General features: G+C 33.7%; 1 protein-coding gene across 1 annotated transcript in view; it reads left to right on the top strand.

Moving 5' to 3' along the window:
- The window catches only part of LOC132713289 (WD repeat-containing protein 1-A-like), a 28215-nt gene extending 5166 nt beyond the window's left edge, over positions 1–23049 (top strand). Inside the window, exons 5-16 of the mRNA XM_060695807.1 lie at positions 4037–4217; positions 5535–5612; positions 6166–6246; positions 7639–7730; positions 10600–10741; positions 13478–13561; positions 15383–15534; positions 16449–16533; positions 16969–17079; positions 17366–17542; positions 18346–18499; positions 19949–23049. Of these exons, the coding sequence (XP_060551790.1) occupies positions 4037–4217; positions 5535–5612; positions 6166–6246; positions 7639–7730; positions 10600–10741; positions 13478–13561; positions 15383–15534; positions 16449–16533; positions 16969–17079; positions 17366–17542; positions 18346–18499; positions 19949–20055 (1444 nt within the window). The 3' untranslated portion in view covers positions 20056–23049. The remainder of the gene's footprint in view (positions 1–4036; positions 4218–5534; positions 5613–6165; positions 6247–7638; positions 7731–10599; positions 10742–13477; positions 13562–15382; positions 15535–16448; positions 16534–16968; positions 17080–17365; positions 17543–18345; positions 18500–19948) is intronic.
- Positions 23050–24274: the final 1225 nt, after the last annotated feature.

Genomic DNA, 24274 nt, shown 5'->3' with positions numbered 1-24274 from the left:
GTACATGATCACTGCGCAACGACAACGAAGATGACAACGATAGCGATATTATAGTCGCATGTGACAGTACGCACTAAGCAGTTGGCAGTAAGCATAATGCGAGTTGCAATAATTTGTGTTCATATTATGACAGCAGGTGTCGCTTTGTCGGTACATCCCGTTATTTTCCGGATGATCCCGTATTATGGCACGTCGAGTAAACAAAGTTACGTCCCCTTTATACAGGGACGTATACAGAACAGTGTTAGTTGGAGCCTGACATGTAAAGGGGAAATTTACTGAAAAACAAGAGAACACGATGCGACAGACGAAAAGTGCGTGTTTTTAAAGATTCCGTCAGCATGTGGAAAAAAAATGTTATAGATTTCTCTAATAACTCATCCTACAAGTGGCAACTCACCTCTTATACAATTGTTAACACTTCTTTTTGAGCGTGTGTGATACTTACGGTGGCACAAAGGTTTTATTTATCTCGTGCGCACGAGATACTGTGTCGTGGCCACGGGTTACTAAGTCGTGGCCATGAGATAGTTAAGTCGTGGGAACGAGATACTTTGTTGTGGCCACGAGTTACTAAGTCATGGCTACGAGATAATTAAGTCGTGGGAACGAGATGACTAAGTCGTGGCCACGAGTTACTAAGTCGTGGCCACGAGATAAATAAATCGTTGGAACAAGTTACTATGTCGTGGCCACGAGAAAGTTTAGTCGTGGCCACGATAAAGTTAAGTCGTGCGAACGAGTTAATAACCAATCAAATTACACTATTTATATGAATTTTCCCTACTTTTCCTGTCCGTAAAAGTGCCTTTTATACAAGTTATTGAATGGTCAAAATTTTAGCGTCATTGTGACCCTGATTTCTGACCAAATTGCCTAAAAAATATTAGGTGTCATCTACTGATCTTTTTAGGTTTTATAAACTACGGCTTATTCTTTCTAAATCATTCATCAGACAAGGATTTTACATGTGTCAAGTTTATCTGACCCGTGACCTCAAACATCCTTATAGGATATCTACTGTCCATGGGCAATGTTCCTACCCAATAAAACAAACCAGGACTAAGTCCCTCTCAAGTTATGGTATAAACAATGTTAACAGGCCGTTGTACGAACAAAATGACCAAGTCTATAATAGAATTGTCCCAACAAAGGGCTATAACATTGTCAAAATTAATGTCTGATTTATGGGCCTTATGATCCTAAATACATGTATCAAGTTCAAAGTGAACACTTCAGTATTTTCAAAGATTAATGTTGGACGTAAATCTTTAAACAGAAATTTTCTAAGTTTAGAAAATTATTGTGTAATCTGATTTAATTATCTCTTCTGCAAGACATAGTTATCTCGTTCCCACGACTTAAACGACTTAGTAACTCGTGGCCACGACTTAGTACAGTACAAACTTGATTTTTTTTCTGTTATATAAAATAAGTATAATTTGGCTTCACACAAATATTGTGCTTTAAATCCTTTGCAGTATGAATATACATGTATAGTATTATTACAAAAAATATATGGAAGTTTCTTTTGAAGACATACACAACTTTACTTGACCCGTAATAAGGAAAGCAGATTCCTATACATTATGTGTATGTGTTTTTATTTAAATAAAACATAATTAGTAAGAATTTTATAGATTTCAATAAATTTCTGTGATAAAAATATGTTACTGAAAGATGTGCATAGTATATCATTAAGCACAAATGTATGTGAATGTGGTGGTGTGTGCGGGATGTCTGATCTATAATCAGACACACATTTGCCCAACATTTGAGCCGCGTCAAGACAAACAAACATAATGGGTTTGCGACCAGCATCGATCCAGACCAGCCTGCGCGTCCGCACAGTCTGATCAGGATCCATACTGTTCGCTTCAAGTAGAGAAACCGATAGCGAACAGTATTGATCCTGATCAGACTGCGCGGACGCGAAGGCTGGTCTTGTCGGTTGTCGGCTGGTTATGTTGGTTTTGTCGTGACGCGGCTCATTTGTAATTGACTATGCACATATTACAAAAATAAACAACTTCCTTCTTTCCTCATTATACATGTATGTCTTAATGTGTTACATACCTATTCGCCACTATTAGTGACTCTGAGACATTTATTAAGTTAAAAGGCCAATAACATTTGCTTTTAAATGTCCAAGTCATTCGATAAAGACCTTCGCAGTACCTATAGACAGGTGCTTAACAACTGGATGACAGCATAATATGTTTTTGTAAGGGAGTACACTAAGAAAGACTATTGCATGAAACTGACACGTATATATTCCATTCCAGCTCATGAACGTATATTTGGGGGTAGGTGCAGCCCTTAAGCCAGGGCCTGAATGCGCCACTTAAAGTGTAACTGCCCCATTGAATAACTGTTTACGAGCATATTTTTTCTATAAGACTGTATACATATATAAAATTATATTGCATAATCCTTTAATATTTGTATTTATATTCTTTCAACTGCAATTTACATGTATTAAGCGCTTAGTACGTATTTATATATACATGTACGCAGTATCTATACGGAAAATTCCGATGATAGGCGAATCGTGGAAACATTCCGTTGATATCGATAACAGAGTTCTCGCCCCTTAGCAGTTCACAAATCGCTAGACATAGTTTAAATTGTTTATCATAATGTAAGATAAGATGATCAAACATAATCCACAAAGCCTCAGACACCGAGCTTTATTAAGCATAAACACTGAATAATGGATATAAGCGAAAGCTAATAGTAATCACGCCATGCGAGCTATAAATCAAATAAGTCACATTTTAACAAAATCTATCAGGGAACAAAAAATAGTCAATTTTAAATGACTTCTACATAAAAGTAATACAAAAAAATTAAACCGTAAATGGTTTGTATAGAGCATGAAGAAAGGTAGCTTATACATAAAGGTATATGACGTTAACATTTTAGTATTCCAAATAACTTGTTCCAGTTTAATAGTTATCACTCAATGAAAGAATTGGTCACTACGAAATGTTTGAATGAAATAATGAAAAATGGAATCCAGCATAATGCAAAGTTTAAATATCATAAAGCAAGATGTAATCAAGCATAATGCAAATTTTAATGTCATGTAGCAAGATAGAATTAAGCATAATGCAAGTTCCAATGTCATCAAGCAAGATGGAATTAAGCATAATGCAAGTTCCAATGTCATCAAGCAAGATAGAATAAATGCATTAATTCTGTTCCATAGTGTTGTAAAGGTAGCAAAATGTAAACAAAATAGCATTTTGACTTCTATACAAAATACTAAATCACTATAATTATACCAGTTTCCAACATAAAAAAATCAGCATAAGATAGTTTATGTTTATGGCAAATGAGTTATTTTTGGAAACTGTAACAAGATACCTAAGAAAAAGATTATTTTGTTATTTTGTTTCTTGTACAAGAAAATAATTCACAACTGTAAATGAGTAGTTCCAAAGATTCAAATTAATTTTGAATTTCATGTTCATGTTGTTTTATATACAAGTTAAGTGTTTTAGTCTAGCCCAAGGTATAAGGTCAGAAACAGTTCTCTATATTGTATTATGCTATACTCAGTAGGTTGCTGGATAGAAATCATATTGGGCTGGATACAAATGTAGAAATATGGCGATAAAATATTTAAGGTTAACTTATTTTCCATAAAAAAATGAAAAATGTGCATTGTGGTATAGCTTATGTCATGTAACTCACTTACTAGTAATATGTATATTTCTTTAACATTTAACTTTTTTTCAGTAACTCTTAGCAATCAAATCTACCTATGTTAGTACATGTATGTGACCAAGATCAACAGACATGTACATGATGTGTGATCATAGTCTGCACTGTTTTCTATTTAATAAATACCTATTTTAAATTTTCCCTAAATACGATGAATGAGTTTGTCCAGATTGAAAGATGGACTAGTTTATTTAAGATTTTTAGTTTGGTAAAGGTCAAGTTTGATTTTTTAAAAACTTTGTGAACTCCTGGAGATATGCAGTTTTAACTGTCAAGTATGCACATAATATTTATTTTACTTTTTCAGCTATGCAAAATGCATCCTGTGGGATTCTGGGAGTTCCTGTGGGGATATGAGTGGTCATAATAAATCTGTAAATTCTGTGGCAATCAGACAAGAACGTCCTTTCAAAGCTGTTACAGCCAGTGAAGATTTTACCACCCAGTTTTATAATGGGGTACCATTTAAATATGTGGAATCGAAGAGGGTAGGTTTTTTTCTTACTAGTTTATATGCATCAGTTACTTGTAAACCCTAACAAACCCACATTCGATCACACTTGGGAGTGGCACTGCAAGTTGGAGGAAACCCCTGTCCTCTTCTCTAAGATTTGTACTGATTAAATGTAAAGTGATGTATCTTTGTGGCATTGTGACGTCTTAATCTGGTAATATTTGTAAAGATAAATTTTAGTATGTATGTAATTATTAAGAAACTATAGGTATTTATTCTAGAATCAGTTCTAATTCTATCATGTAAAATGTATTGTTTGTCAATATTGACCTGAGACTCAATAATTTTCGGGAGTTTTGTCATTAGTTTTGTGCAATGAGTGATTCACATGTATCAGTGTCAAGTTCTGCAAAATATGATAAAAAGTCATACAAGAAAAAAATTATTGATTCATACATACATCTACATTTGAAAATAACTGAAAGTCTAACACCTGGTTACCGAGGCTAGTAAGTCAAATGTAATGCTGTAATATTAAGTTATACGGTTATACCATACATAAAAATCTGTATGGTTTAATTTTGAATCTGACAAATTCTGACAAAAGGTCATTGAATATTCAAATGTCTTGGGTAAATATTGCCAAACAATAGCAAATGTTTTTACATGTTTTTAGCTCACCAGAACCGAAGGTTCATGGTGAGCTGTTAGTATCAAAGGTGGATGCTCCGGTGTCCGTTGTCTGTCATCATGCGTCAACAATCGTCTTCTTCTCTGAAACTGCTGGGCAGATTTACTTCAAATTTGGTCTGAAACATCCTTGTGACAGTCACACTTGAATTTGTGCATGTCATTTCAATTGGCCCCTTTTAGGGGTTAGCAGAGCTAAAAATAGAAAAACCTTTAAACATCTTCTACTACAGAACTAATTTATGGATGATCACAAAACTTTGTCTGTAGCATTCTTAGATACTCTTTTGTCAAGTTTGCTCATATTAATTTGATTAGCCCCTTTTAGGGGCCACTAAAGCTAAAAATAGAAAAAAACCTTGAACATCATTTCCTACTGAAATAATTGGTAGATGGTCAGCAAACTTTGTAGCATTCTTTGGTAGTCTTTTATCAAGTTTGCTCATATTAATTTGATTGGCCCCATTTAAGCTAAAGCTTAAAAGCCCCAGGTCATGGCATTTTTTCAAATTATTGTTTAAACATATTCTTAAAGACTATGCTCAAATTTAATATTAGAAATATTGACAATGGATAATTTCCAACACTGGAAAGCACTTGTTTCTGGTAAGCGACTCAAGGCCATCATGGCCCTCTTGTTATAACTAATGACTATTTTCAGGAACATTCAAACTTTGTGCAATGTGTACGCTATCATCCTAAAGGCGATGTGTTCATATCTGTTAGTGCTGATAAGAAGGTAAGTTATTGTATTCACTTCTTATTAACAGCTGAAGTTTTATAACTGGATTTGCCGCTTTAAGGTCCCAAGTTTGAATCTTATAGAGTTAATGAAGTTTAGACTTTTGGTTATTTAATGTCACTTTGAAACTTTGAGAATATATGAGCTGTGTCATGACAAAACCAACATAATGGCTTTGCGACCAGCATGGATTCAGACCAGCCTGCGCATCCGCGCAGTCTGATCAGGATCCATGCTGTTCGCTATCAGTTTCTCTATTTGTAATAGAGTTTGTAAGCGAACAGCATGGATCCTGATCAGACTGTGCGGATGCGCAGGCTGGTCTGGATCCATGCTGGTCGCAAACACATTATGTTGGTTTTGTCGTGACGCGGCTTAATTATAAACAAACATGTAGTCCAAGGTTTATCAAGTGCATATTTTGTAGAAGAAAAATAAGCCATGTGCAAACAGAATTTTCTGAAACTGGTGAGCTGTATTATTTCATGTACAAAATGTTTTGTGTCATGTCCATAGACAATAAAACTGTATTCACTACTTTATTTCAAAGGCATGTGTTTATGATGGGAAGACAGCTGAGTTTCTAGGTGTTCTTGGTGGAGAAACATCACATAATGGTGGAATTTATTCAGTAAGTAATAAATGTTTACTTGTTGATGAAATGGAAGGGAAGCTTTGTTAGCCTTTTAACATTAAACCTGCAGAATTTGTGCAATGGATTTGCCCTGCTTTGTATTTGGAACAGTCTGTTTGAAAATTAAGGGATTTTAATGTAGAATAGAAAAGTTGAGCTAGCAATAATTGTAGCCTAGTCAGACTGTATGGATTTGCAAGCTGGCATAGCTTTATACTAAGGGCAAAGGCTGCTTTAATTTTGTTTTCAGAAAGGTAAGCGTCGCTGCTACTTGTAGAAGGTGAAAGTAATAAACCTGAAACAAATTAGAAACTCCGTTTGAGTACTAAATTAAAAAAAAAAAACGTGACCAGTGAATGTCATGTTATTTGCAGTGCCTGGAAGTTTTCCTCATTTTGATCAAGTCTAAATTAATTTTATAAGTACAGGAAAAAAAGACCTTTTTTTTTTTGGTTTACCACTGTGAGGCATAATTTTATGGGAATTGACCAGGTCTTTAGGTCAAAGGTAAAGGTTCACTTAGAGGTCAGAGTATAATATTTGTCTGGAAGAAAACTTCTACAATGTAACTTCCCACAATTTTTCACCATTGTATGGTGGTGTGTCAAGCACAAAATTTGGGTCCTTTTGATCAGGTGCATGAAATAGAGAAAATTAGAACCCCCCAAAAAAGCCCAACATGGCAAATTGAAAATGTTGCAGGCTCAGTTTGATTGAGCATGTTCATGGACAGTACTGTCAAGTGCAAAGTACCGTCCACGCCCCCTCGCATCGTCTTAAGCAGAATTCAACATTTAACATGAACTGGTACAATTTTGAAACATCTGCAGATGTGCTGAAGTCACACATGGGGTCAAAAGTCAACTGAAAAAAGAAGGGTATACTAAATTTTGTAGTCAAGTCAATATATGCAAGGTTAAGGTCAGTAGGGTCACAAAAGGTGATAAATGTAAAGATTTTGTATGGAGTATATCTTCTATATAATAGTAGGGATCTTAGTATTTCAATGTTCCTGACACAAATGTTCACCATCATTAGATGTGTTGTACATATGAAAACACAAAATCCCTTGGTAAAAGGTCAAGGTCACACTTAGAACTCAAAGGAAAACACTTTGTCTTAATGTGAAATTTCTACTTTCATATAGGGATTGTTGTATATCGTGGCACAAAATGTTCAACATCGTAAGGCAGAGTGTGGTGCTGAATATTCAAATTTCCCTGGCTCAGGTCAAATGCCGAGGTTCAAGGTCAGATAAGAAAATGAAAAAAAAATCTGAGTACTATCTGCATTAATCATTTAGTCAACAGTAGGTATTCAATATTATGAGACTGACCATATGTAACATGCCTGTTTTGTGATAAATTGGCAGTTATGTTTTTATTTCAGGTTGATTTCAATGATGACGGCAGTGAGGTGTTGACAGTTTCTGGAGATAAGACTGCCAGGATTTGGAATGTTGCTTCCAGGGAACTTGTTGTGTAAGTTAACAGGGCTTTTTCTCCCCACAGGTTGAGCATATAGTGGCCGCTTTGTTTGTCTGTCCGTCCTTCCATCCCTCCGCTATTCTTGTCCGGGACATAACTTTGAAACAAAAAGAGATATCAGCATGAAACTTTGTAGGTAGATATATCTCATTGAGTAGATGTGCAGTGCACAAGAACCATAATTCTACCTTGCCTATTTTTATGCCCCCGCCATGTTACCCTGTTCCGTCATTCCGTCCTTCCGTCATTCTGTCATTCCGTCATCATCAGTTTCCGTTCATTATCTTAAGAACGGTTGCACACATTCAACTCAAATTTGACATATGGATATGTCATGAGAAAATACAGGTCAAGTTCGAATTTGGTCATGGTTCGATGATTTTTGGCAGAGTTATGCCCCTTTTACTTTGAAAATAATATGAAATTTCAGTTTCCGTTCATTATCTCCCCAACGGTACAACACATTCAACTCAAACTTGACATATGGATATGTCATGAGAAAATACAGGTCAAGTTCGAATTTGGTCATGGTTCGATGATTTTTGGCAGAGTTATGCCCCTTTTACTTTGAAAATAATATGAAATTTCAGTTTCCGTTCATTATCTCCCCAACAGTACAACACATTCAACTCAAACTTGACATATGGATATGTCATGAGAAAATACAGGTCAAGTTCGAATTTGGTCATGGTTCGATGATTTTTGGCAGAGTTATGCCCCTTTTACTTTGAAAATAATATGAAATTTTCAGTTTCCGTTCATTATCTCCCCAACGGTACAACACATTCAACTCAAACTTGACATATGGATATGTCATGAGAAAATACAGGTCAAGTTTGAATTTGGTCATGGTTCGATGATTTTTGGCAGAGTTATGCCCCTTTTACTTTGAAAACAATATGAAATTTTCAGTTTCCGTTCATTATCTCCCCAATGGTACAACACATTCAACTCAAACTTGACATATGGATGCGTCAAAGGAATGCGCAGGTCAAGTTCAAATTTGGTCATGGTTCAATGATTTTTGGCAGAGTTATGCCCCTTTCACTTTAAAAGTAATATGAAATTTTCAGTTTCTGTTTATTATCTCCCCAATGGTACAACACATTCAACTCAAATTTGACATATGGATATGTTTTTGGAATGCCCAGGCCAAGTTCGAATTTGGTCATGGTTCAATGATTTTTGGCAGAGTTATGCCCCTTTCACTTTGAAAATAATATTAAATTTATAGTTTCTGTTCATTATCTACCCAACAGTGTTACATATTCAACTTAAATTTGACATATGGATATGTCAAAGGAATGGGCAGGTCAAGTTGGAATTTGGTCATGGTTTGATGATTTTTTGGCAGAGTTATGTCCCTTTCACTTTGAAAACAATATAGATACATCTTAGGAATAAGCACTTTATGTTTGAATTTGGTCGTGGTTCAATGATTTTAGACAAACTTATCTTTCCTGAATGTTGGAAAAATTTTGAACTTTCAGTTTCAGCACTCATACTTTAGCCATTATTTTGGCTACAAATATGCAATATGCTATTTTTAAAACGTTAAGACTGAATAATTTCAGTGCCTTGAACATTGTATGAAAATGGTTTGTGTTAACATTGAAAAGTTTTAAGGGCTTTGAACTTAAAATGAAAAAAATAATTAATGCACCATCTGAAATTTTGGCTGCATGCGGGGGCATCCGTGGCATGATGACACATTTCTAGTTTAATTATTGCCCTTTGTTTATTTTTACGCTTTGAACTTTTTCTGGGACATAACTCTAAAACTACAAGAGATATCAACATGGAACTTTGTAGGTAGATAGATCTGATTGAATAGTTCAGTGCAATGCAAAGAACCATAACTCTGCCTTGCCTAATTTTGGAGTTATTGCTCTTTGTTCACTTTTCTGTGTCCAAAACCTACTCGGGAGCATCAACTGGTTCTTGTTTCATAGGATGGGGAAGCAGCCCTGCCTTTAATTTTTGAGGATAATAATACGGTATATTTGCAAAAGGGGAAGAAAAAACTTTGTTGTAAATTCAATTTTTGGGGGAAGCTGCCCTTACACGGCCCCTGCTATAGAAGAAAAGCCCTGGTCAAACTAAAGACACACTTTGTAAACTTAATCTTCCATTTTGTTATGTCTTAGCTTTAGTTCTACTGGCAAGCAGTAAACCCATAATCTGCTAAATTTATATGGATTTGCCCTACTCTGAATTTAGAAGTTTAAGGGATTTGAATATTTTCGTATAAAGCCTTGTCAAGCTGCACAGATGCTCAGGCTGGCCTGGCTCTACTCTTTCACTTTTGGTTCCAGGAGGGGTAAGTGTTAAGCACATAGTTGCCTAATTCTATACCAGTAATCAACCATTGTTGTTCAAGTAACAGGCCATTTCTCTGCAAATAGTGTTTGAATCAGTGGTAAAGGTTGGATTTCATTATACAAATGTACATAGTATCTTCAACCAAATCTATGTTACATTTTGGCATTCCATGATGTGATTTTAAAACTTCAATGCTCTCAGTATAAAAAAGAGCACTTGGTGTAACACTCATTTCCACAAATATTTGAGATATCAAGTGGTTTGAGCAAAATTTATACCTCAAGAGGGTGTTCCAAATTTCTATTTTACTAGGAATTATCAATTAACCTCTCGTCACTATTGTTTCAAACCCCACCAGGAGTCAAACTTTGAACACCCACCAAAGGTTTGCTACAGGTCTTCTTTAATTGTTTAAGAAACATATCTTCCCAGTTTTTACTTTCCCTCTACAAATATACCAATATTAAAATGAGTATAAATAAATTATGTGTTTTATAAAAAACATTCTTATTTATGAATGTGTTGATTTGCTATAATTTAGAGAATTTCCAATGGGAAATGATATAGAGGATATGCAGCTTGGATGTTTGTGGCAAGGGGAACATATTATTACAGTATCTTTAAGTGGATATATCAACTACTTAGACAGAAACAACCCATCAAAACCTAAGAAAATACAAAAGGTATACACTTTATTTTTATAAAACTATTTTGAGAAGGTACTTTTCTTGTCCCGGCATGAGAGGTGTCTGTGTGTGTGTGTGGTGAAGGTCATTTACTTCAAAACAGTTGCCCCTCACTGCTGTTGAATCAAATCCTGCCAAGGCCTTTAGATTCTTTCATGTGAGGAAGCTATCCAGCCAGCTTACAGAACATTGGGGGTTCTACTCAGGTGAAGGCTCGTGCCTGAAATGATGCTCAAAGGTACAACTGAGGTCTTCCTAAACCAAGAAAGTTTAAACACTGTCAGTGTGACTTGAAACTCAACAATAAAACATGTTCTAGTTTAATACCTTATCATTTACTAATGAGAAGAAAGATATTATTATTGTCAGTTGATATTTAAGCATTGATAAATGAAGGGGTCAGTGCAAGATGGTACCTAAGGTTATTTAACATCATTTTGAGAAAAATGACATTTTATGAAATTTCAGTTTTAATTGAAATATTTTAAAATTAATTCACTAATAAGTATTGTTATTAATAAAAAAACATTTGAAACCAAAGTTTTATGTTTTACACAATTTTTAACCATTTTTGTGTCGCCTCTACGGAGTAGTGGCGACATAGGGATCACTTCTCCGTCTTCTGTCTGTCCGTCTGTCCGTCCGTCACAAAACTTGTCCGGACTACTCCTCATAAACTACTGGTGCAATTTCATTCAAACTTTACAGGAATGATCAGTACCAAGTCTAGTTGTGCATATTGTCAGCATTTTCCGGTTCAATGATTTTTGTCAGAGTTATGGCCCTTTAATAATTTTTATTTTTAAAGTTTTTCCGGACTACTTCTCTTATACCATTATGCAATTTCAATGAAACTTCACAGGATTGATTTGTAACTCAAGTCCTTGTGCATATTGCACGGGTTTTCCGGTTGAATGATTTTTGGCCGAGTTATGGCCCTTTGATAAAAAGGTGTTTTTTTCTGTGTGTTGCCAGATACAAAAAAGCTTGTCCGGACTACTCCTCATAAACTACTCAGGCAATTTTATCCAAACTTTACTGGAATGATCAGTACCAAGTCTAGTTGTGCACTGTCCGTCTGTCTGTCACAAAACTTGTCCCAACATGAAATTGGCCATCATGAGGCGACACAGTCATGTGATCACTGATCACTCTTGTATTTAAAGAAAAGTTATATTTATCAAATGTGCTTATGCAAAAACGGTTCTAAATCCTATGGAGTTAGGACCTTTGTAACTTTTAAAACATTTGCATAAAGTATTTTAGCTTAAAAGTTACATATCTTTAAACTTTTCAATCAACTAAAAGGTTATCATATAACCCCTAATGTATTTGCAGATTAATATTAAGCTTAAAAAACTTAAGGCGTATCAAACAAATCATCAATTGTATAGTTTGTATTTGTTACACATTCTTTAGTTGATAAATTGATGAATATTTGATTGATTTATTAATTGATTAATTGACTGACTATAGGAAACAAAAACATTATAAGTTCTAAACATATATTCTTCATAGAAAGAAACAAAACTTTAACATTCAACCTTAACTTACAAATAAAAGTTTTGTTTTCAATAATTCAGAATATATATTCCATGTGCAAACTGCAAACACGGATAACTTTAAAAACAGTTATCAAAAACATTGCGTAAAGGAACTGTAACAAACATATTTTCATTAGACTAAAGTTACAAGTATTATAAAATACATCACCTGTAGCTGTATAGTTTCAATATCTCAGAATATGGTCTCGAAAAATCAAACAAAAGGTACCAGAACATGCCTTTGTCGCTAAAAAGTAAAATATTTATACAATTTATTAACAATAACTTCCCAAAGCATCCTAAATGCTTAAATTTTCCTCTTAATTAATTTTATGGTGATATGAATGTATAGAAAATCTCTAAACAATATCTATAAGACTTAAATGTCTGCATGCAAATTTTAAAAAGGGATAAATATGGTATATATGCAACAAAGGTACTATCTCCATGAACACAAAATTCACATAATAATATTTGTAATAATTTTCACACAAATGAACATTTCTGCAAATTATTTTGACAAGACATAGAATGAAACATTGTTGTAAATTTTCATGCACATATTGACATAAAATCAAAATATAATCACATTTTCATATATTTTTTTCGCCTCAAAACAAGAAAACATGGATAGAATTAATGTAACAAAAGTACCAACTCCACCTCTGGAGTTAGGATCTTTGTTAAGTTCCGCCAAGAACCATTTTCACCTTAAAAACAAAGAAGTGAGTAACAAAGGGAGGTTATTCTAATTCTAAAAAATGTTCTTTAAATCACAAAGGTCCTAACTCAATTTTACCCTTAATTGGAGTTAGGTACCTTCTTGCACTGACCCCTTCAAATGGTTAAGTGTTGGACTGGTGGTCTAGAGGTAAAGGTATTGGCCTCTAATCTTGGATATCTTGTTCTAGCCCTACTTTGATCATGTTTTCTTTATATGACACCAGTTCTAGTTAGTCCCATGAAGTGGTCTTAAAAGTGATTAATATAAATTGTCAGGATTGAACTTAAATAAATATGTTTGAACTTAAACATAAAAATTATATTTCTTTGATCATTTGTTATATTGGAAGACTGCAGATATAAAAGCGAACTGTGCGGACAATAATCAGATGACAGGGATGTGCCAGCTGAGCTTTGTCGGCACTGGCAACAGGCTGTGGGTTAATTTGATTGTTTTATATTTAAGGGTCATAACAAAGCTATAACTGCCATGGCACTGACTGCAGATAGGTCTACTGTGTACACTGGTGACCAGGAAGGAAAAATATATATCCTTTAAAATATGTAGTCAATAATTGCTGAAAATTGGTGTTAAAACAATTTATTGCTTAGCACTGGTTGGTTCCAGGAACGGATTCGGGAGTGTTTCAATAAGCTTATAGCTTCCAACACAATCAAACTAAAATAAATTTGTATAAACTAAACAAAAATTGCTATTATCTGAAATTATTGTAAAGGTTAAAGGGGAGAACTGTGTCCTAGTGTTTAAAGTGTCTGACTGTCCACCCAGGAGTTGTAAAATTAAGTCATACTTTGGTCATAACCATATTTCCTTGTAAGACACCAGTACTGGTTAGTTCCAGGAATTGGATCAAAAATGTTGTAAATTGGTTGGAAATATTCGTTTCACAGAAAAATGTTTATAAACAAGATTGTGTAATTACATGTACTGACAATTTCTATTGAATTTTAGGTGTCCTTTTTTAGCTCACCTGTCACAAAGTGACAGGGTGAGCTTTTGTGATCGCTTTTCTTCCGGCGTCCGTCCGTTGTCCGTCGTCCGTAAACTTTTACTTTAAATGACATCTCCTCATAAACCACTAAGCCAATTTCATCCAAACTTCACAGGAATGTTTCTTTGGTGGTCACCTTTAAAAATTGTTCAAAGAATTTAATTCCATGCAGAACTCTGGTTGCCATGGCAACCAAAAGAAAAAACTTTAAATATCTTCTTCTATAAAACCCAAAGAGCTAGAGCTTAGATATTTGGCATGAAACATCTTCTAGTGAGTGTCTACTAAGTTTGTTCAAATAAAAGCCCTGGGGTCAAAATTGGCCCTGCCCCAGGGGGTCATTGATTTTCCCTATATGCATATAGTAAAAACTTAAAAAATCTTCTTTTAAAGAACCCAAAGAGCTAGAGCTAAGATATTTAGCATGAAACATCTTCTAATGGGTGTGTACCAAGTTTGTTCAAATAAAAGCCCTGGGGGTCAAAATTGGCCCCGCCTCAGGGGGTCATTGATTTTCCCTATATGCATATAGTAAAAACTTAAAAAATCTTCTTTTAAAGAACCCAAAGAGCTAGAGCTAAGATATTTAGCATGAAATATATTCTAATGGATGTCTACCAAGTTTGTTCAAATAAATTCCCTGGGGTCATTGATTTTCCTTATATGTGTATAGCAAAAACTTAAAAAATCTTCTTTGAAAAAAACCAAATAGCTAAAGTTTAGATACTAAGCATGAAACATCTTCTAGTGAGTGTCTACAAAGTTTGTTCAAATAAAAGCCCTGGGGTCAAAATTGGCCCCGCCCCGGGGGTCATTCATTTTCCTTATATGTGTATAACAAAAACTTAAAAATCTTCTTTGAAAAAACCCGAATAGCTAGAGTTTAAATATTAAGCCTGAAACATTTTCTAGTAAGTGTCTACAAAGATTGTTCAAATAAAGCCCAAGGGTTAAAACTGGCCCTGCCCCAGGTGTGTCATTGTTTTTTACTATATGTGTAAAGAAAAAACTTGATCAGCTAGACCTTAGATGTTTAGCATGAAACATCTTCTAATGGGTGTCTACCAAGTTTGTTCAAATAAAAGCCCTGGGGTTTAAACTGGCCCGGCTCCGGGGGCTTATATACAGGTGAGCGACTTCAGGGCCATCATGGCCCTCTTGTTTATAGCATGTGATATAAAATAAAATCTGTATATCATTGAATAACATGGTAATAGCTGTAAAAACAGCTGAGCACTGTGCTGTCAGGTTTTTAATATTCTCATGATAAATAGTTAGAATTTTATCAATCATAACTGGTGTGTACAGTATATTAGATTTTTGGACTATGTTTCTATTTTTCTTAACTTGTCATACATTATTGGGATGTTAAAACTGGCGACTGTGATATTATACAAGGCAAAGGTCACACTAACAAAGTATCTGATATGGTTATTGTCGGGAATTCATTGGTTTCCATCAGTATGGACGATACTTTGAGGATTACAAGCATATCAAGCAATCATTATGAGTGAGTTTATGTTGCATATATATTTGATGCCAATTGTGTAAAAATTGTGTATTGAAATAAATATATTTTTATAAAACCTACAAAGAAGCGGCATTGACTGAATTAAAAATACAAAAAGGCATTTTGTAAATTCGGAATATACGAATATACCTCAAAGTCATTCTTTATCATTCATTTCTCTGTGCTGTGTGTTTTATTTAAACTTATTTTCCATTTTAAAATAATATAAACCTTGACCTTGCTAAATTTATATAATAGATGTCCTGCTTTGAATTTGGAACTTTCCATTGATACTCAAATTGATTTGAATAATCAAGTTTAATCTGATATATTGCAGCGAGTAATTCGGAGGCTAGACAATATTGCCTTTATTGGTCAGTTTTTGTGTTGCCTTGAAAAGGTGACATATAGGGGTTACTTTTGTCGGCGGCGTCAGCGGCAGCGTCGTTGTCGGCGTCGGCATCCCCTAAAGCTTGTCCGGAGCATAACTCAGTCACTATAAGTCTGATTGACTTCAAACTTGGTATGCATGCTTCTTTCAATAACCCGAAGTGCAGTGCACAAGGACCGGTACTCTGCAGTTCTTATTTTTTTAGTTATTGCCCTTTGTTAATTTTCATACTTTAATTTTGTCCGGGCCATTTCTCTTCAACTAAAAAAGCTATGGACTTGAAACTTCATAGGATGATAGATCTCATTAAGAAGAAGTGCAGTGCACAAGAACCGGTACTCTGCACTTCCTAATTTTTGAGTTATTGCCCTTTGTTAATTTTCATACTTTATTTTTTCCGGGCCATTTCTCCTAATGTATAAAAGCCATGGACTTGAAACTTTATAGGATGATAGGTCTTATTAAGAAGAAGTGCAGTGCACAAGAATGTATTTTTAAATGCTTATATTTTTCTTCATTTCAGTTCAAATTCCATTAAAATGCCTTCCCAACCACAGGCTGTAGCTGCCACATCTGATGCAACAGCTATTGTAGCTTGTTTAGATAGTGTAAGTATCTTTTCATTTGAAAATTTAGCTAGATTTTCTGCCCATTTGATATGGCAATGGTTGCAATATTGAGCATTGTTGTAAATACAATTTAATTGTACATGTACATGTGCAGTGGTAATGTTGCTGGGAAATTTACCTAAATGTTTCGCCATAGTCTTTTAATGCCAGATTCATTCATATTAAGGATGAGAATGGTTTGATTCCCCTCTTGATATAAAGTATACTTGGATTGTATCTTTAGCTTGACCATTCAAATAACTGGGAGAGCTATTGCACTCACTTATCAATTTCAAAGACCAGGTCTAATTTTTACTATGTGTATTTTATTTTGATAAACCAGTTTTGACAATATTTAATGTTCTTTCATGTCAAGATTTTTATGTATGTAGGAGAGCATAATTTGATTTTAAGAGATTTTTTTCTGTATTCCAGATTGTAGTTGTTCAAGATGGTGCTATGGTGTTTCAGCAACAAGTCATTTTTAATCCAAGCAGTGTAGATATCCATCCAGGAGGTAATAGGGTTGCCTTTGGTGGTAGTAAGGTAAATGCTTACATCTACATAATGCTGTGATTTATCTAACAGCAGCACACCTCCAAAAAATCAGTCATAAAAGGGCCTTAATTAGGCCTCTATTTTATACAAATTTTGATGTCAATCTTTTTTCAACATTTATATTTCTGTCTTAACTTTGTAAGTACCCCTCTTGTCTTTTCTTATTTGAACATTACAGGTAACTTGAATGTTTATACATCATTTCTGTTTGTAAATACATGTATACTATAAAATGTACAAATTTTTACTAATGTTTTTTTTAAAATTCTTTCAGAGAATTCATGTGTTTGAATTTGATGGAACAGGGTTGAAGGAACAAAGGAAAGAGATAGATTTTGACACTGATGATGTAACTCAGGTCAGATATTCCCCAGATGGTAACTACCTGGCAGCATCAACTGGTAGTAGAAGATATGTTTATTTGTATAAAGTGGAGGGTGATGAATTAAAGGTACATATAAAAAGTTTTTTTTATGGTATTGCCATAAACTGGTCTGCGATGGGCTTCTATAGAATAAGTGGTTAAAGGTACATTATGCCTCGGAACCTAATGAATTTTTACTTCTTTAAAAAGGGCAAACATGAATTTTATAATGTTAAAATAATAATTTTATGCTAGTTACTGGAAGAAAGAAGTGATCAGTGTGAAGTTATTTGTCAGTAAAGTAGCAGAATGTAAACAAAATAATATTTTGACTTCCATACAAAATACTAAATCACTATAACTGTATCTATTACCACAAAGCAACAGATAAAAAGGTGGTTCAGGTACTTGGGCAATGTTAACTTTGTGGATACTATAAAAGTTAAAAAAAGCTTTTGAGAAGTAAAATCAAAAATATGTCTGAGGCATAATGTGCCTTTTACATAGCTGAGCAAGATTTATGTGCCTCTGCTCAGGGTTTGAATCATGTCCTTGGACTTTGTCATATGAGGAAGCCAACTAGATAGCTTTTCAAAGGTTTGTGATTCAGTTAAAGTGCCCGCAATTGCCTGACATAATGCACAGAGGTGGACCTGAAGTCGTCCTCAGTCAGCTAAGCTACAAGTCTTTTAAATTTCAGTGCTAAGATGTAAGTTTTAGCTTTGGTATCATGGTTTAAAGCTTGATTAATCATTTCAAATATCATTTCAAATATGAAATTGTGATGTATTTTCTATATCCAGTCTTTATTTTGGGTTGGACATTAACATGAACTTGACTGTATGATTCCTGTTCATTTTTACAAGAGTTTTCTTTTTTGAAATTTACAGAAGGTGTATAAAACAACAAAACAGAATGGTAAGATATTTTGTGTGTCTTGGAGTCCAGATTCGCAGCATTTCGCCACTGGAAGTTTAGATGGTAGTATAGCTGTCTGGTGCCTAGATCCTAAATATGACAAAAGCAACTCTCATTTTGAAAAATGTAAGTTTATGTCAGTCTTATATACATAATGTACATTAATTTTGTAAATTTTTGCTGTGAGCCACCCTTTTAAACTGTCATAGCGTACTTTTAATAATTATGAAAACTGATTGTTAAAAATAATTATGGGAAAATGATTATGGGAAAATGTTCTACCTGTCTAATTAAAGTTGAGAATTCATGGCAAATGCACTTTTACATACTTGTAACATGTGACAGCCTTTTGATATACATCATTACATGTAAACCAAAGTTAAGATTTTAGTGTATTTGTCTATGTAACTATTGATGTTATAATCCTAACTTAAGAAAGTATTATGTCATTGCAAATAAAAACAATTAGTAGTAGTGTGGTGTGTCACAGGTTGAGAAACTTATGTGACCTGAATGGGACTTGAACCCCTGTCCCCTGACAGACCAAAATACCATGGCATATCTCTACAGACTGAGTCATCTGGCAGTCCACACGATATATTTACTATAAATGATCAGTTCTATATAGTACAATCCCGCATACAAAAGATGGGTATTATAATCAGGTGCCTATTTGTGCACCTGAGGTATTCCTTTACCAGTAAAGCTGGAAATTTGCCATATGACCTTTACAGTGCTGGTGTAACTCAAAATCCAACAAAATAAAACAAACAACTAATGAAAACAATAAAACATTGTAAAACATTTATCATAATCTTGTACACCTTGGTTCTTTGTGTGTTTGTGTTTGAGCAATTTATGTGATAATCTTCAGTTTGATTTGAATTTTTTTTGTATTTTCAGTTGCAACACAAGAAAGCTCAGGTACAGAATATATCCTGGACATCTGATCGTGAATTTATCTCCTCCAGCAGTGATTCCTGTATCAAACAATGGTCAGTTCAATGTTAGTGGGAGGCTTGTTTGGAACTGGAGTAGGTGTAAACCCTTTGTTAAAAGTACAATAGCGATAAAGTGCTACATTGATAAACAGCTGTTATGTTGTTAAAATGAAAGCGATGTACAGTCCGATAATGTGTAAAAAAATACGTTTCGACATTTTGAAGATAAAGTCAGTTAGGATTCAAATGAGAATAAAAGCTAACGGGTCTGACTAAATCTTACTTAATAACATAATGAAAAAAGGTAAGGAAATATGAAAGTGTTCACGGAACAACCGTCCTTGTTCGACTAGTCAATAGATGAAAATGTATCGAGTAACGTTGCGCTTTAGGCGCGACTTGTCAAAAAATATAATTAAAAGCACCCAACAGGCAAGGTCATGCAAAAGCTGTAATTTAGGCCGTAGCGACTTAACATTCGCGGAATTCGCGGTTACTACATATCCGCGAAAGTTTGTCTCCGCCAAAAATGCCGACGTTGTGAAAAACGCGAAATATTGTATCCGCGAACATTTCTAGGAATACAGTATGTGATAATCTTCAGTTTTATTTGAATTTTTTTTTGTATTTTCAGTTGCACACAAGAAAGCTCAGGTACAGAATATATCCTGGACATCTGATCGTGAATTTATCTCCTCCAGCAGTGATTCCTGTATCAAACAATGGTCAGTTCAATGTTAGTGGGAGGGGCTGTTCATTATTAGGGGGAGGAGTTAAATAAATGACAATTAGAATATATTACAATGTTTGTAGAATGAAACGGTTGCCATGGATTGAATATTCAGAGTGATGTTGTTAAGTATTTTAGTTTAATGTAAAATAAATCTGTGAAATCATGGTTTGGGTTTGAAGTTAGTTAACATCTTCATTTACTAATATCTTCATTTGTCTGGCAATAAAAGAAATGAAATATGTTGAATTTTACAACTTTGCAGATTTATTTTGTTAATACTGTTATAGAATAATGATTTTTTTTTATTCCTTTGGTATTCCACTGTATAAAAAATATCATATATCCCTTTTAAGAAGGCACCATTTTGAAAGTTGCCAATTATTGTAATGACTGTTTTAACAAATAATCAAATTATTCATATTGGCTAACATCTTTTTTTGTTTGTTAAAGAGCACTATTAACAATAGAGCATTTTTTTCTCTGCAAATTTATTTTTAATTTTTAATTATGGTAACAAAAAAGAGGTTGACTTAAGTTTGACCTACTTCTATAAATGCAATATGTATCATATAGCTGTTATATACTGTCTTCATTAAAGAAGAGCCTTAATAATAATTAATGCATTTTGTTTAGATAAATTTGAAAGTGCTTTTTATTTTGTATCTTTTATAGCTCTTGCTGTGTCTTAATCATTATGACATTTTTGTCTAGAAAAAGGGGGACACAACATGTGTTCCCTAACGCCATGAATAAGATTAATTAATCTATTAATAGAAGTTTTTTTCTCTTTGAAAGAAAGAGATGTTAATAATGATGTGTGTAATTAATAAAATTAATGGATGAAGTTGTCTATACCTTGTAGAAAAAAAAATCTTTTTACAAAAAATGTCTTTCATCTTACCTTTAATATATGTAATCATTGTTAAAACTACTGTTCAATTATCCTGCTGATTTAATGTCATATGTTTGTAATGTCCGGCCTGTAATGTCCGGCCTGTAATGTCCGGCCTGTAATGTCCGGCCTGTAATGTCCGGCCTGTAATGTCCGGCCTGTAATGTCCGGCTGTCATTCTAGAATTGGCCATTGAAAGTTACGGGGATTTCAATTTTAAAACACAACCGAGACAAAAAATATATAATAAGTTTGTTTCTTCTTTCCGGCAAAAAAATCTGTTTCTGATCTTTGGTCAATAAGAAAAAAAGGGTAGCTAGATAGGAATTTTTTTTACATATATAATTTTCTTCATATGTTATTATATATTTAAAAAAAAAAATAAAAAGATTTTGGAAAGTAAAGTTCTTATTCTGCAAAAATCAAGAAGTCTACATACTGATGATCAAAAGTTTTGTAGACAGGGTGATCCGAAACCTTTTTTGTTTTTTGACACCTCGGCAACCAAATTGTAAGACTGCATAGAAGAGATGGCTAGACTTTAAAATGTCATTGTTGCCTCCAGCTTTGAGAGAGGTGATTTATATTGTTATACAGATGTTTATTGTCCTATGATGAATGATTTGTTCAGCAGATAAGTGCTAAAATTTGTTTTGTTATAGCTATTTTAATATCTATGCATCTTGTGCAATTTTGCCCTACTTTCATGACTCTGAATTATTTTGTGTTGTAAAACATCCCACAGAACAGTCTTCTTTTTTTTCGAAATAATTTGAACATGAAAACCAGTTGCATTTAATTTATGTGTAAATGTTTGTGATAGCAAACAGTTAATGAAATGGATGTATATTATTACATGTAATGATGTAGAACCCAACAAATTTTTCTTAACATTTAATATGTCATAAAGTGTGCATTTTTTTAACAGTCTGGAGATATAGTTTGTTCAATTATTTTGATGAACATAATAAGTTCCCTATTTGAAAACTTTGCATGTTGAATTTTATTATCAGCTTTGATTGTATGAATATAAAAACTAGTTTGAAAAAGTGCTGATCCATTGATTATTAAATATAAGCTGAAAAAGGAATCGGTGTGAATTTTATGAACACAGATTTAAGAACCAGTCAGATTTAGTTTCTACGTAACGTTTGATGTTATAATCATTGAACATTTTGAAACTTAGGAAAATATTATGTCATTGCAAATAAAAACAAGTTCTCATCCATTATTGAAAGTAGGGCAATCAAAATCGTTGTACGCACTGCTCATCCAAATTAACCAATCCGACTTGATTTTGATAAGTCTTTCAGTTTTAAGTGTTTTATCCAGATTCTCTGAATGTATTGTTTGGTAGAGATTGAATTTCAAGTTAGGCTATTGTTTGATTATCAAGTTAGGCAATTGTTGTATTCAATTTCTGTTTTATATAGTAAGTAGAGTAAAGCTTCCAGTGCAGCTCTGATGAATTAAATGCACAAGTATCAATTGGGCTCAATTTCATAACATCTCCAAACATCAGGGAAGGTAACTTTCAAACATTAGGGGAGATAACTTGCTAATATAGGGGAGTTAATTTCCAAGTTTCATCACTAACTTTATACTTGACATACTAAATGTGTTCTAATCTGATCTCAATAAGATTGAACTAAAATAGACAGAAAGTTGAAATTACTGACACATTTATATATAGTTTTTGTTATTTCATACAGAAAATTAAGAATCATTTTATAAACTAACACTTTATTCCAAAACTGGTTTGTTCATGAAATTTATATGAAAATGAAACTAACACTGGTGTGTATTGATATTTTACAAACACATTAATCGGCTTAAGGTAAAATATTCTGATTCATTACGTATATTCTTTTTCCTATATAATTGTGTACTTTTTTATTATCTTTTTCCATGAAAAACTTGGCAACTGTACACACAATTTAGACAAAATTGCTTGTGAATAAGTAATACTGATTAAACTTTTTTTTTTATTTTACACATTCTACATTTATTGCTTATGAAAATTAATCAGCACCAAATAGATATTTGTTTTTCTTTGAAAATTAAACAAATTATGTAGTCTATATAGTAAAATATAAAACATTAAAAACTATTCAATTTTGTTGTGTTTTGCTATACCACCTTATGTTTGTATTAGTAACCCTAATAGTTGGTTGTTTGGTTGATTTATATTCATTTGACCATTTACATTATCTCCATATATATATGTGGTTTACATAATCCATCGTTTACATATCTTCATAACTTGTATAAACCCAATGACTAACTATATCTCTGGTAAACATCTTCTCTCTGTGCTGTTGACATAATTCAAATGGTTTACATAATTCATGGTTTACATAATCCCAATAGTTTACAATATCCGTGGTTTACGGAATCCAAATGGTTTACAGTATCTGTGGTTAACATAATTCATAATCTCAATGGTTTACATTTTCTCCTTGGCTTACATAATCCCAATTCCACAAGAAACCATTGGGGTTATGTAAATCACAGATTTATTGTCAAACATGGAGTTAATAATTATGAAAATCGCGGAGATGTATGAATTACTTTATTACTGGTCTATATTATCCCAATGGTATATATTATCTCCGCGTTTTACATAATCCCAATGGTTTGCATTTCATCCTTTGCTGACATACTACCAATTTTATGGTACACCATCGGATTACGAAAACCATGTAGTCTACAAACTTCTTTTTGATTATCATGAAAAAATGACACACGTGGAGGCGTTGTACATGAATATGTAGAAATAACTGCATTTTTATGCCCCCCTTCGAAGAAGAGGGGGTATATTGTTTTGCTAATGTTGGTCGGTCTGTCTGTCTGTCCGTCGGTAGACCACATGGTTTCCGCTGATTATCTTGAAAAGTATTTATCACAAAGTCTTCATATTTCACATAGTGATTGGTCATAACTAGTAGATGACCCCTATTGATTTTGGGGTCACTAGGTCAAAGGTCAAGGTCACAGGGGCCTTAAATGTCAAAATGGTTTCCGCTGATTATCTTGAAAAGTATTCATCACAAAGTCTTCATATTTCACATAGTGATTGGTCATAACTAGTAGATGACCCCTATTGATTTTGGGGTCACTAGGTCAAAGGTCAAGGTCACAGGGGCCTTAAATGTCAAAATGGTTTCCGCTGATTATCTTGAAAAGTATTTATCACAAAGTCTTCATATTTCACATAGTGATTGGTCATAACTAGTAGATGACCCCTATTGATTTTGGGGTCACTAGGTCAAAGGTCAAGGTCACAGGGGCCTTAAATGTCAAAATGGTTTCTGCTGATTATCTTGAAAAGTATG

This window comes from Ruditapes philippinarum, unplaced genomic scaffold, assembly GCF_026571515.1.
Source record: "Ruditapes philippinarum isolate M1 unplaced genomic scaffold, ASM2657151v2 ctg253_1_1_1_1, whole genome shotgun sequence".
NCBI lineage: Eukaryota > Metazoa > Mollusca > Bivalvia > Venerida > Veneridae > Ruditapes > Ruditapes philippinarum.
Note: the sequence above shows the minus strand (reverse complement) of the source record. Positions and strands in the feature narration are given on the sequence as shown.